The sequence below is a fragment of the Apus apus genome, chromosome 3 (assembly GCF_020740795.1).
Source record: "Apus apus isolate bApuApu2 chromosome 3, bApuApu2.pri.cur, whole genome shotgun sequence".
NCBI classification, from domain to species: Eukaryota; Metazoa; Chordata; class Aves; order Apodiformes; family Apodidae; genus Apus; species Apus apus.
Window position 1 is genome coordinate 16,795,189 of NC_067284.1, and position 13,005 is coordinate 16,808,193.

At 38.8% G+C, this 13,005-nt stretch overlaps 1 protein-coding gene across 1 annotated transcript in view; it reads left to right on the forward strand.

Annotated features, from left to right (window-relative positions):
• Nucleotides 1–7,270, forward strand: part of FILIP1 (filamin A interacting protein 1) — a 113,894-nt gene extending 106,624 nt beyond the window's left edge. Inside the window, exon 8 of the mRNA XM_051614244.1 lies at nucleotides 6,449–7,270. Within this exon, the coding sequence (XP_051470204.1) occupies nucleotides 6,449–6,489 (41 nt within the window). The 3' untranslated portion in view covers nucleotides 6,490–7,270. The remainder of the gene's footprint in view (nucleotides 1–6,448) is intronic.
• Nucleotides 7,271–13,005: the final 5,735 nt, after the last annotated feature.

Genomic DNA, 13,005 nt, shown 5'->3' on the forward strand with positions numbered 1-13,005 from the left:
TTGCATAATACCTCAGCCACCACAGCAAGCTGTAAAGGATGCAGCGGTTAGGAGTAACTTTTGGAAAGCAAGGCAGGAAGACCACCAATTAATAAAAAACACAATTCACAGAAAAGAAAATGCACCAGTGGGTGAAATATTAGATGGTTTTCTGTCTGAGAGAAGAGATTTGATGGAAGAATCTGCCACAGAAGGTCAACAAAATTATATTCAGTACAAGAAATCTTTAGTCTGCACTTCATGTTGCTTTCCAATTTAGCATCCAGATACGGCCACTATCCCAGCGTAAAACTGGCATTTTGTTATTCATATGAAGGGCATTTTGTCTGTGGTGTAAAAGCTGCTGCTGCATCAGAAAATAAGTATGTTTCTATTTTTACACATATAGCACCTGTAATACCTGATAGGTTCTGGTTCCTATACCATCTGAAAATCAGGTTTGTATTAGTAACATTTTCCGTAACACTTATTTCCCAATATTTCATATAAAACTTGGAAACTGGAATTAGCAAGAAATGTGAGTTACTATGCCAGAAATACATCAGGTCCTCTCAACTAATTTTATCACTTAAAAGCCTCCCTTTGTCAATAAATTGTTGCCGAGATCTTGCTGTTCTTATTGTAACATACACTTTTTAGCAGATGTTTGAAGAAAACACATTACTGAGAGCTTTTTGCTGGATATTCACTCTAAATACTGGCACTGAAGCAAGTCTTCAGGTCAAAACAGTTATTTAAATAATATTGCAAACATGAGCCCCAAGCTGATGTGGCTTGATACAGTGATGAGCTGCAGCTGCCTTAAGCCTTCCTTTTCACATCCTTGTTTCAAAGAAATGTGGTTAACTGTTGCTGTCCCAAGGCAATACTCTATGAGTGCCTGTGGTGGAAAAATGTGTTTGTTTTGCTTGAGATCTAAGAAACTAATTCACCTGAAGAAACAAGCCAGCCTTATGGTACCTGAAACCATGGACACACAAATTAGCACAGCTGAAGCAGAACTGCAGGCACAACTTGGAATTACTCTTACAGAGTTGGTAGGATTTAATGAGACAGACTTGAGAAATTCCAGACAGGTCAGACCAAGGGTCCTGTTATTTTTGCCTGGGGCAGCACAAAAAAAAGGAAATTTTGCTCCATAGCAGAAGACCAAAAAGTTGGAATCAGGCAACTGGTTTAACTGTTAGCTAAAAGTAGGGATTTAGTTATGCTCATAATTTTAACATCTGTTTTAATTGACCTGAGATTCTTTTTTCTTAAATGTAGAGGAATGGTAAGATGAAGAAAAAAGAAACTCAGAAGTTTTAAAAGTTGAAGCATAACTGTCTTTTTATATTGGAATTTCCTCTGAATCTGAAGACAGTCATGTTTAATGACTGCAGTTAGATTCTCCACTCAGTAAGTCAGCTCCAGAGGGCAGTTTAGACAACCAAGTCTAAACACATAACCTAACCCCCAGAGACATCCTGAAGATCTTCCTGAAGTTCTTCCACTTCCCTGTCTCATCAGTGTTTCAGTTGTAACTTAACTAGCACTGCAGCCCCTGAAACAGAGATCCATAATCTAAATATACTTGTATTTTCTCAAAGGCATGTAAGTCAAGCCACAGTTTCATGGTCACATGAAGTCAGGATGTAACCCCACACTGGAGTAAAAAGCTGTAATCCTCTCTTTGACACCTTCTGCCGAGAAGGTACTCAGCTTCCATGTGGTTGTCCCTTGAGCTGTCACAAGTGTTTGAACTTAACTAGGGAACTGATCTGAACTAAGAGGAAGGTGGCAGAAAGCATAAAGGCTGGCTTTGACATAGCTTAGTTCAAGGCTCTTGGGCCAGAAAAAGAAAGAAGGCAAGCATAGGAAACCATTGGCTGTTTTAAAGTGACTGTAGAATCATTAATGCCTCCTGGTAGATCAAATACCACAAATGTAGGGATAGTACAGCTTATTTTAAAAAGCTTTTGAGTGAAACCTGTCTTCAAAGGTAGGAGGTTGGTCCCCCTTTTTACTAATATCTGAGGAGACTCAAACCTAAATCAACTCCAGCCAAGTTCACCAATGCCATGACAGACAGTTGAGAGGGATGGTGGTGTCATTCTCAATTCCTTCCTGTAAAGGCTGTGCTGTTCTGCATGAAGGGCTTCAGTATTCAGTGAGCAGAAACAAGAGAGTGGTTGAGTGGTCAGGATATTGAACTAGGAGAAGGGAGCCCACCTCCTCCCCCGGGATTCGCATCCTTGCTCCAAAGGCTGCTTTTGAGCCTGGCCTTTTATGAAAAGGTTTATAAGATGAAGTGTTTGTGTTCATCCATCCCTCCATCTGTCCCTCCTTGATGAATAACACTGAACACATCAACCAGTTTCAGCCAAACCTGACAAAGCAATAGGAGTCTCCAGAATAAGAAGTTCTTCCAGTGTAACAAAAAGGGTGACAGAGAAGAGGAGCAAGACCTTAGCGATGTCCCACTGTGTGGAAGAATGAATGTAGCATGAACTCACCTTCATACAACATCAAAGAAGGAACACAAGAGAGTGATGTCAGAAATACCACAAGGGCAAGACTTGTTCAGACCTCAGATTTTACTAGGCATCAAAGAATGAAACTGATACACCAATCCATAGGAAAATATTAGGGCCTTTATTTACAGGGCTTCTTGTGTATTTTACATTACTGGGTTACAATGCAGAAACCAAGCCTTCCTCTGCCCAGGTGATCATCTAGAATGCCTCATCCCCATGCTTCCTCTCTCTTACCTTTTTCTTTATATAGTTGCTTGGTTTTTGGTTTTTGTTTTTGTTTTGTTTTTTTTTGTTTTGTTTTGTTTTTTGTTTTTGGTTTTTGTTTTTGTTTTTGTTTTTGTTTAATGAAGTGGAACAGTTTAAGTAGCAAAATGCACTCAACTCAGAGTAATAACGATGGTTACAGTACTTCATCAGAAGCTGAGCTGGCTGAGAACCAGTCTTTGTGTTTTGCTAAGATTCAGTGTCAGCTGTAGAGATGCCCTGTTCTGGCTGACTGCTTGGTCATACAAGCAGTCATGGTGACTGAAGCCCAGCAGTGGGAAATATGGCTTAGGACAGCAGTAAGGTGGAGAGGGAGAAGAGGAGGGAAAATGCCAACCCATGCATGAGCTGCATACATGGACTGAGGGTGCACCTTTAGTACTCCAGATGATCTCTGTGATTTTAAATCTTGTCCCTACTAAGTTTTACACTGTGATCCCTAGATTAGATTACCTGAATCACCAGAATTACAGTTAAATGTGAGTATTGCTAATGTAGTTATTAACAGAGCAATACATTGGAGTAAGTGTGACTGAAAATGGGGGAACATGGAACTTTGATGCCTGGGGATTTCTCTTGCATTGGTAAACATGCTAAGTAAATAACAGAAGAAAAGCAGAGTTTTTTTTATTTATTTTACTCATGTTTTCTCTCCTTTTGTGACACTCACTCATGTGATTTTTCAAAAAACAAGTTAACACTTTGTGGCTCTTCTGAATGTACACACAGAGTATGCATATTACCATGTTTAAACCTCAGACTTACAGCACACAGTAATTAGTATAATGTGAGTAATCTCTAAAGTCACAGTAATATGTTGATTCATGCCAATTGGATGCCAAATCATATGTCACTGCCTGAAATGTGCAACACGTTCTAAAACATGCTCAACATCTACATGAATATTCAGTAGTTCTGATGACATGTGGAAGAGCATATCTTAAAAGAGCATAAACTGTCCTGCTGGATTTCAGGTGCTTGGCATAAGCTGCAACAATCAGGACAATTTTCAGATCAATTATATGTTCCTATCACAGATCAGTGGCCAATTTCACTGAGTTGCTTTGAAACCTGTACTTTGCTGGCAGTAGTTTCTGTGAGCTCATCTTTTGAGCTTGTTTTAATTTAGAGGAATGTTTTTGTCCCCAAAGTCAGTGTAAGTTATCCTCTTCCTTTTAATTTTGCCTGAGCTCTCTTAGGCAAAACTACCTGCAACATTTCTTATTATAGATACTAACTTCACTTCGAATCTTACTCCCTGCACACTGCCCTTACTTGGCTTTTTGGAAGATGCAACCAGGGTTTATTATTCTCAGATGTAGAGCTATCAGCTCTGAGAGTCAGGTATGAATCACTCAGGTATGAATGGTTCTTCACTTCAAAAACTCTCTTCAGGATTTTAAAAATAGAAACACTGATATATGATTCTATTCTGTTACTTGGGTGTGTATTGTCTGTGATACAGTTTTGTACTATCTGGTGTTATTTGTTTGTATATATTGTAAGAAGAAATTAAACTTCATACGTTAAAATGTTAGTTGATGTGCTTCATTGTATGACCTGGTATTTCTCATAGACCAGCTGTTAATCATGTGTTTTCTGGAGAAGTTCTGATTTACATCAGTTGGACTGAAAGCAGAATTAGCAATTTTACGTTAACTTGGTTTTCTTTTCCTGTCATTAAAATAAGTTGTTTTAAGTGAATTCTTAACTCCTTGAAATGTTCATATCTATAACCTTAGAAAAATTTATGCAATCCTATCTTCCAGATAGAATCATATTCCTGTAGAGATTAATCCTACCTAACTCTGACAAAAATCTACCCTCCTGTAATTTTAGTTTAATAACTGTTTGGACACCTCCTTTGGCAAGTACAGTGTGTGTGTGTGTGTGTGTGTGTGTGTGTGTGTGTAAATACATATGTATGTATCTCAACATTATAAATACAATAAAATTGTCAGAAAAATGAAGAGCATACATGCACAAGTGTGTGAGAAATGAAAGAACAAATGGATACTAGAAGTGGAAATTGGTTGATTTTCTTATTAGTTCTCCTACTTTTTGCACAGTTGCTGTATTTCGTCTATAGGAGGAAGACTGAGAAACTTACTGCAGTTTTGCTGTTCAAGCCTTTACAAGGAGCATGTCATTTTTCTGCTACTCATTTAGTTTTTAGAATTTTGTATCTAAACTCTGTATCAATATGCAATGTGAATAGCGAATAACAGGGAAAAATGGTTTCATATAGACTTCGTGGGACTCTCATTGAAGTTAATGGGAGCATCCACCTGAGGTTACAATCTGATATTAAGTAAATGCATCTTTTTACATTGTGTTCTGCCAGAGCTTGAAGTTAAGAGAACAGCACTGGTTGTAAGGTAAAATCTTACTGTAGTCTGTGAAAACTTTCATTGGTCAAATTTGGTAGAACAGGTATACACATATCTTGTTGAAAAAAAAAAATGTTATTGATAAATTACATGGGAAATAAATACTTTATATTTGGGAAATTCTATTATTTCATTTGCCTTAACATATTTTCTTGAACGTTGCCTCAGCCCTGCTTTTCTCAAGCACCATGTATGAAAAGTATCATCAGAATCTGCCATCTAGTGGCAAAGTTCTGGCATTAAGAACACATGGAAAACATTTTGATTTTGTTTCCTCTTGTAATGTAACTTAATCAGACATCTTGTAAATATTAGCTAGGAAACAGACAAAGGCAGAAGTCAATAAAAACATAAAAGACTAAATACATTATTAGTGTCAGATCTTGAATTGTGCAAACTTTGGAAAATCTTCAGACTATTAAGAGAGGGAGGAATCTTTAGCAAGAAAATTATTTCAGTTAAGAAAATCAGTATTTCTGAAAATGTATTCTTGTATGTTTCCAGTTAGCATTGGTACAGTTATGTTATTTGAAATGCATAAAACACACCTTTTCAGAGAATGAATAGCTAAATTATTATATTTAAAATGTTGCCTGTAAGAGCAGTGTATATAGCTATAGGATCAGAAGACCGGGTGATTAGTATGTCAGCAGAGCCCAGAGATTAATCAGCATCAGGGATTTCCTACACACAGTTAAACCCAGGCTTTCAAAGACAACACCAACAGTTAATTTTGCACTCTGTGGTTGAAATTTATCCACATTAAAGTCAGTAACAAAATTCAAGGGGATTGCTGAATAAAACCTGCATAGATTTCTCAGCAAAATTTCAATTAAAAGTGAGAATTGACCTTCTACTTCTTCCTCATCCCCATCTCAGAATTCCCATTGGGTTTATGATGGATTTGCTCAGACGGGATACAAGAGATCCAACTCCAAGCCTTCCTCTACCCATTTCAGGTGTGGGACTGGAACCTTGGAGTTTTTCTGGTTTAGTCTATTCAACTGTATTATTCGCTTCCTTATGGACAACCAAGTAATGGTCTTGATACTGAAGTGGAAGCCAAGGGCTCCTGAGTCATAGCCTGGTACTAATTAAGTTTCCCTGTGTAGCATTAGCAAGGACAGTTCTTACCAACCTGCAGTGAGCGAGTGAGCCTGCGAGATGGGCTGAGAAGAAAAATTCTTCCAACTGCCAGTCTAATTGTTCTTCTTTAAAGTAACTTGTGATGTATTTGCAGTTCCATAAAACCAAATGTTTTGCTATCTTTTCTTCTAGAGAGTGTCATCATTCACCAGTTGCGCATGAACTCTAGATGAGTTACCACCCCCACTGCCTGCTCTCTGTGTGCACTTCCCTCCTTGACACTTGGACCGATCACTGTAGAAGCTCTACCATCAACACCAGGGTCACTTGTGCTACTGATTGTTCATGGAAGTATTTACTGCTCCCATTAGATTTTATATATTTTTTTTCTTGGTAGAGCTTTAAGAAGGAAGGGCCTTGCTGATATTTTGAAAGAACATAGTCAGAGAGAGGCAAGCAGTCTGTCTGCCAGCTGAATTTCACTTTTATTTGCAAAGCCTAAGGCACGTGCTTGATTTTGTTTGATGTTTGCCATATAATTTATTTTTATAATACACTTTGTAAAGTAACTGTCCCAAAGTTGCAATTTCTGTTGTCCGTGGTGCACTTATTTGTAGAATACACTGTCAAATTCACAATTTGCTATTTTTGTAATAGAGAGTATGTAAAGAAAGAAAAATGTAACTTCAGCAATGTTTTGTGTTTAAATGGAAAACATTCAGAACATTTTTTTGCCACCATGAGGTTCTGTGAGACTAAATACTTTGAAGACTGCTGTATGGAATTTGTACTATTGCAGAATATTTCTTGCACTGTGTGATGGTTTGGCATAAAATTAAGTACTGAAGTCCAATGCCTTGAAATACAACCAGAGTTACTGATTTTAAACAATGTAAGCCAGTTTTTAAAGCTGTGATTTTTTTTTTCTGTATAATGTATGTTTTTACTTCTGCCTGTACCAAAAAAGTTGATTTTCATTACACTGTAGCTAATAAATTTTCACAACTATGCAAATGTAATAGAGTGTTTGAATTTTAACTCTTGAGTTTCTTCAGGTTGGCAGGACTCATATCTGTATTTCATTATACAGACAGAATGTATGGCTTTGAAAGTCCCTTTTTTTCTGACTGGTACCACTGTGGTATCACAGTGATGCACGTAGTAAAACTGATTCAGATGTTAAGATGCAAAGCGGGATTTATCACCAAGCCCTTAATGACTTTGTGGTTTCTCATCTTGTCCTTTCACTGCACTGGCAGAGAGGTTTGACTGTTATGGTCAGAATAATTAGCCCTGGACTTGCAGGGCAGTATAAATGAGGTGCCGTGTACTCTGCCCTGTGCTGACAGGCATATTTTACACTGGTGGCTGTTGCTTTTCAAAGAGCATCCAGAGAGTTCTGTGGCAGCTATACTTAAAATGATCTTTGAATGAATTATATATAAAGCTGTATACAACCCAGGCAGGGTCCTTTTTTCCTTTTTCATTCCTTAATGAATTATTTTTAAACTAAGTCATTGGCACATACTTAAAAAACTGCAGATTTTTTAATGGCAGAAGCTACTGGGAGAATCTACTTTTTCTGGAAGAGAAAACAGTGTTGCCTGCAGGAAATATGCTGTGAGACACCAGAAAGAGTGTATTAATTCAGCATCCCACTGAGATGAGTATGCTGTTTCATCTTTGAAGCTGTAATAACACACTGCTATGTAGTCAATTTGATCTTCACGGCAGCCGTGGGAGCTGCTTTTTCCTTCTAGCTACGAGTTCTGCAGCAAATGCTGACATTGTAGAGAGGCAGAATATTCTGGGACCTGTATAAACTTCCTTGGAGTTGATCTGCATTGTAAAGAGTTTGCTAATACAGCTAAACTGAGTAGTCAAAATAAAGTCTGCTTATCTTTGCAAAAGAGTGATTTTGTTAGTATAGCTTATACTTCAGCTGGTGCACCAAGTTTTTTAAGGAGTGTTTTTTTCTCTTACAATATGTGCCAATAACGGAGCCGTGTCTGTAGATCATATTCTAGAGTGAGTTGAGAATTCCAGCTTTCAGAGAGCAATATAGCTGATATAAATAAAGTTTAGTATGTGCCACATTTCAGTTTCTTGTGCAGCAGAATGAACATTTTAATGACCCAGGTCTTCTCTTTTCAAAGCACGACTTGGGAATCAAAACCTATCCATGTTAAGAACTACATTGAGCTCATCTGGAGTGAAACTGCTGGCTATTTGAAAGTGACAGTGACATGCCTGAAATAACTTCAGCTTTTAAATATGAGTAAAATGTAAGTAAAATCTTATTCTGAAGTTGAGAAGTAGAAAAGTAGAAAGTAAAAAATATTTTTATTTGTGTAGATTTTAATATAAAAACAATTCACTATGAGTGTATGTTTAAGTTGTCCCCTTTTGGTTTACACTCCCTAAACAAATATATAAACATTTACGGTTTTGCATTAAGTTTTTAAGCTTTACAAAATAAAAGTTTGTTTAAAGCATAAATACTACTGTGGTGTATTGAAATAATTTAGATTTTTAAATCCTTTTTATGATCTGCAGCACTTCTGAGTAGGAGACTGGTAACACTGATCATAAAAGAACCAAAGAACCATGGTGATATAAGCTGTTTTGTTGCTGATAAGGGTTTATGTAGGTAGAATAATAAAGTCTGATCTGACACCTGGTGAGCAGCTAAAGTATTTAACAGAAATGCCTGGATGGTAAAATTCACATGTGCAAAAGGTGCTTTGACAGCTGTATTTCATCTTCAATGCATCTATGTTCCTGGTCAATTTTTTACATTACCTAATTTGGACTTGAATCTAAACCCAAGAAAGTTAATTAGTCACGTACTTAGCCTATACTTTGGGGACACTCAGGAACAGATCTATTAATATAGACTAAAATGTGATTAATTTCTGCAAGCATTGTAATTTTAAAGGAAGTGTTCAGGAAGTGCTTTCAGTCCAAGACAAAGTAGAGGCTACCTTGGGCTACAGATGCCAGAAGCTTTTAAGCAACTGAAAAGCAGTGAAAGATCTACTTTCTCTTAAAAGGTCTCTTACTGCCTAAAGAGGATTGAAAGAGCTTTGATAGGATAATTATAGGTGATGAAATAGGATGTTTCAATCTGTTAAAAAATCTCAAATATTTGGACTTTAGAGAAAAACTCTACAGCCAGTCAGTTTTCCTTTTGCCTTAATGTGAAACGTAATGGGACCAAAGAAGGGACAAAACTGTTTTGTAGATACATTTTTAATGTAGAAAACAAGATAGGAAATGGAGGTCACTGCCCTGGTCATTCTACCTCCTACTATGAATCAGCAGGTTGTCTCTCTTCTTCTGAACAGTAACATTTAAGTTGAAAACTTCGTATTTAATGCTTTAAGTTGTGTAGGTTTGCTCCCTGAAATAATATATTTGGCAGTTCATGCGTTTTATTTGCCTTGCCTGTTCTAAATATTAGGGGTTTTAACCACATTATTATTTCTTTAGCCTTAATTTTAAGAAGTACCAGTTATTTATGTCTTTCCTTGAAATAAGTGGACAACATGATAGGGTGACTGCACGATCATTTTGGGGGCTTAATGGAATACAATTAAAAAGTAAATGCCAGCTGGTGGTCTTCTTGGGACAGGGATTTACTTAAGAGAGTCCAACAGAGGCTACATGGATGACTAAGGGACTGGAACACCTGCCTTATGAGGAAAGGCTGAGACCTGGGACTTTTCAGTCTAGAGAGGAGCAGACTGAGGGGGGATCTAATTAATATCTATAAATATATGAGGACTGGGCATCAAGAAGGCAGGGACAACCTCTTTTCACTTGTGCCCTACGATAGGACGAAGGGCAATGGATTCAAACTTAAGCACAGGAAGTTCCACCTCAACGTGAGGAGGAACTTCTTTACTGTGAGGGTGACAAGAGCACTGGAACAGGTTCCCCAGAGAGGCTATGGAGTCTCCTTCTCTGGAGACTTTCAAGACCTGTCTGGACACCTTTCTGAGTGATCTACCCTAGCTGTCTTTTGGTTTGGGTTTTGTTTGCTTGTTTGTTTGTTTGTTTTGGTCCTGCTCTGGCAGGGGATTTTGACTCTATGATCTTCAGAGGTCCCTTCCAACCCCTAATATTGTGTGACTTTGTGATTCTAGATTAACTACAGTACATTCATTTTTGTACAATGTTAAGACTCATTTTATACCTCTGAAACCAGGCTTTGGTTTTCTAATTAAAAATGTCCAATTTTAGTGTTTATTCTTAAGTAGTCTGATACATATTTCTTTCTTCCTTGTCTTAAAAATGTAGCACACTGAGGCCTTGACTACATAATACGTCTCTGTAGCACTCCCTGCTAGGTGAATGCCTAATAAATAAATTTGCCATTCCACATATTAAAAAGGAACAAAATAAATGTATGTTTTGAGGGTTTTTTTCTTTTTTCTGTACCCATATGTCTTGTAACTGCACACAAAACAATGTGAAGTGCACTATGCTGCACAGCATCTCATTGTAAAAATTCATTAAAAGTGTTGCACTTGCCTGGACATAAACCAGTTTGCCTTCGAGCAAAACTGTGAAATAATATCCAACCAAGACCCTAGCTTACTGCTGAAAAAGTGAAAACAATATATTCAAGTATTTATGGTGATACAATAACAACAGTGGATCTGATTTGCATGAGATGAGATGTGGAATGGTTCTTATGTTTCACACCACGCAGAAGAGCAAGCAGAGATTAGATCAGACACTTCACTTCAGTGGTTGCTTCATCAATATGGCAGCACTCATCCCTGTGCCAGGACTTGTCCAGGAGGATGGACCTCCTTGTACCACACTGCACCTCTCCAGCTCAACAGTGAGCAGCAGCTGATTCCACTAGGTGGAAAGGAGGAAGTTCCAGCAGGTCAAGGGAGGTTCTCTGCCCCCTCTACTCTGCCCTGGTGAGGCCTCACCTGGAGCACTGTGTGCAGTTCTGGGCTCCCCAGTTCAAGGATGACAAGGAACTACCGGAGAGAGTCCAGCACAGGGCCACTAAGATGATTAAGGGACTGGAGCATCTGCCCTGTGAGGAAAGGCTGAGAGAGCTGGGTCTGTTCAGCTTAGAGAAAATGAGACTGAGGGGAGATCTCATTAATGCCTATAAATATTTACGAGGGGTATCAGGAGGTTTGGGGTCAGGCCCTTCTCGTGTCCAGTGACAGAACAAGGGGCAATGGTCACAAACTGGTACACAGGAGATTCAACCTGAATATGAGAAAATACTTCTTTGAGAGTGACAGAGCACTGGGACAGGCTGTCCTTGCAGGTTGTGGAGTCTCCATTCCTGGAGACATTGAAAACCCACCTGGGCATGTTCCTGTGTAACCTGCTCTAGGAGATCCTGCTCTGGCAGTGGGGTTGGACTAGATGATCTCCAAAGGTACCTTCCAACCCCTGTGACATTCTGCGATTCTGTTCTCTCATTTTTCCACATTTCCCAGATTTATCCTGAGCTTTTGTGGCTATGTCAGCATTAGCATGTCATTTGACACAAATGAAGCAGATCAGCACATAAAATTTCTGGGCCTCTTCCTATCTCCATAGGTCATTATCTGAGGTTTTCCTGCACTGGATTTAGTCTGGCCCTGAGGCAAATGTCTCCCCTGCAGGTTGGTTTGAAACTTTTTGAAGGACACATTGCACATCCACCCATTTGCTCGACTGAGGGCCTCTTGTAATCCTTCTGCCTGCTTCACACAGATGGTCCCTCAGTGTCCCTGCACCACTGCTATGGCTATTCCCCAACAGCTGGCAGAGCCTGGGCCCAGTCCGACCACTGCAAAACAGATTCCCTCACAAATTTAATGTTCCCTTTTTGCCTCTTATACCTGGCAGCATGAGGCTCCAAACTTCCCAGTATTGCCTCTTGGTTATCCTACTGCCAGAGAAATCCCTTGCTATCTCACTGAAGAAGCAGCCTCAATCCCTTGGCATTCCAGGCTGCACCTCACTGGATTTTCTGGGAGGCTGCAGGTGGTGACTGAACACAAAAGGTAACAGAAGGGTGGTAATAGGGACAAGGGCCTTAGCTGGGTGGAACAACAGCAAAAAGTAGGGCCCACAAATTATGGAAAGGACAAATGAGGAACGAGATGTAGCTTTAGCACAGATGCCACAAGGAACATGATTAATTCTTGAACACTAAGTAATTATTTAGGCACCAAATTAATCCTTACATTTTAAATGCTCAAGTGTCCAAATTTCCCATGCCGTATGAAGAGAGCTTTTCAGTCTCTGTCACAAAGACTGCACTTGCACAAGTCACTTGCCCCCCCCAGTGGTCTTTGTTGATACTTTGGATTCCTCAGAGAACGAAAAAGCACTTTCGGGAAACTGTTCCACAGGTAGTTAAAAAGTCTGAGTGGATTACATACTTTTAAATGAAATAGTTTCAATTACTTTTTCTTAAAATCAAGAAGTACTTCCTGACAGTCGACTTTGGGCACAATCTATACACTAAAGACTAACACCAAACTTTGAAAGTGCCAGAAAATTAAGAAATATGAACTTGCAATGTTGCATTGGGCTGAGCAATGCCTGATAAAGCACGTATTCTGGGATACAAATACATACACACAGCTTTCCACGAGGCGATTACTTAATTTCCAGAACCCAGATTAGTTCCGAGAGGAAATAAAAAGCAGCAACTCTGAGAGCTCTGTCCCCATCCACATCCACTGCCCTGATCCACTCAAGCACCTCTGTGACTCTCC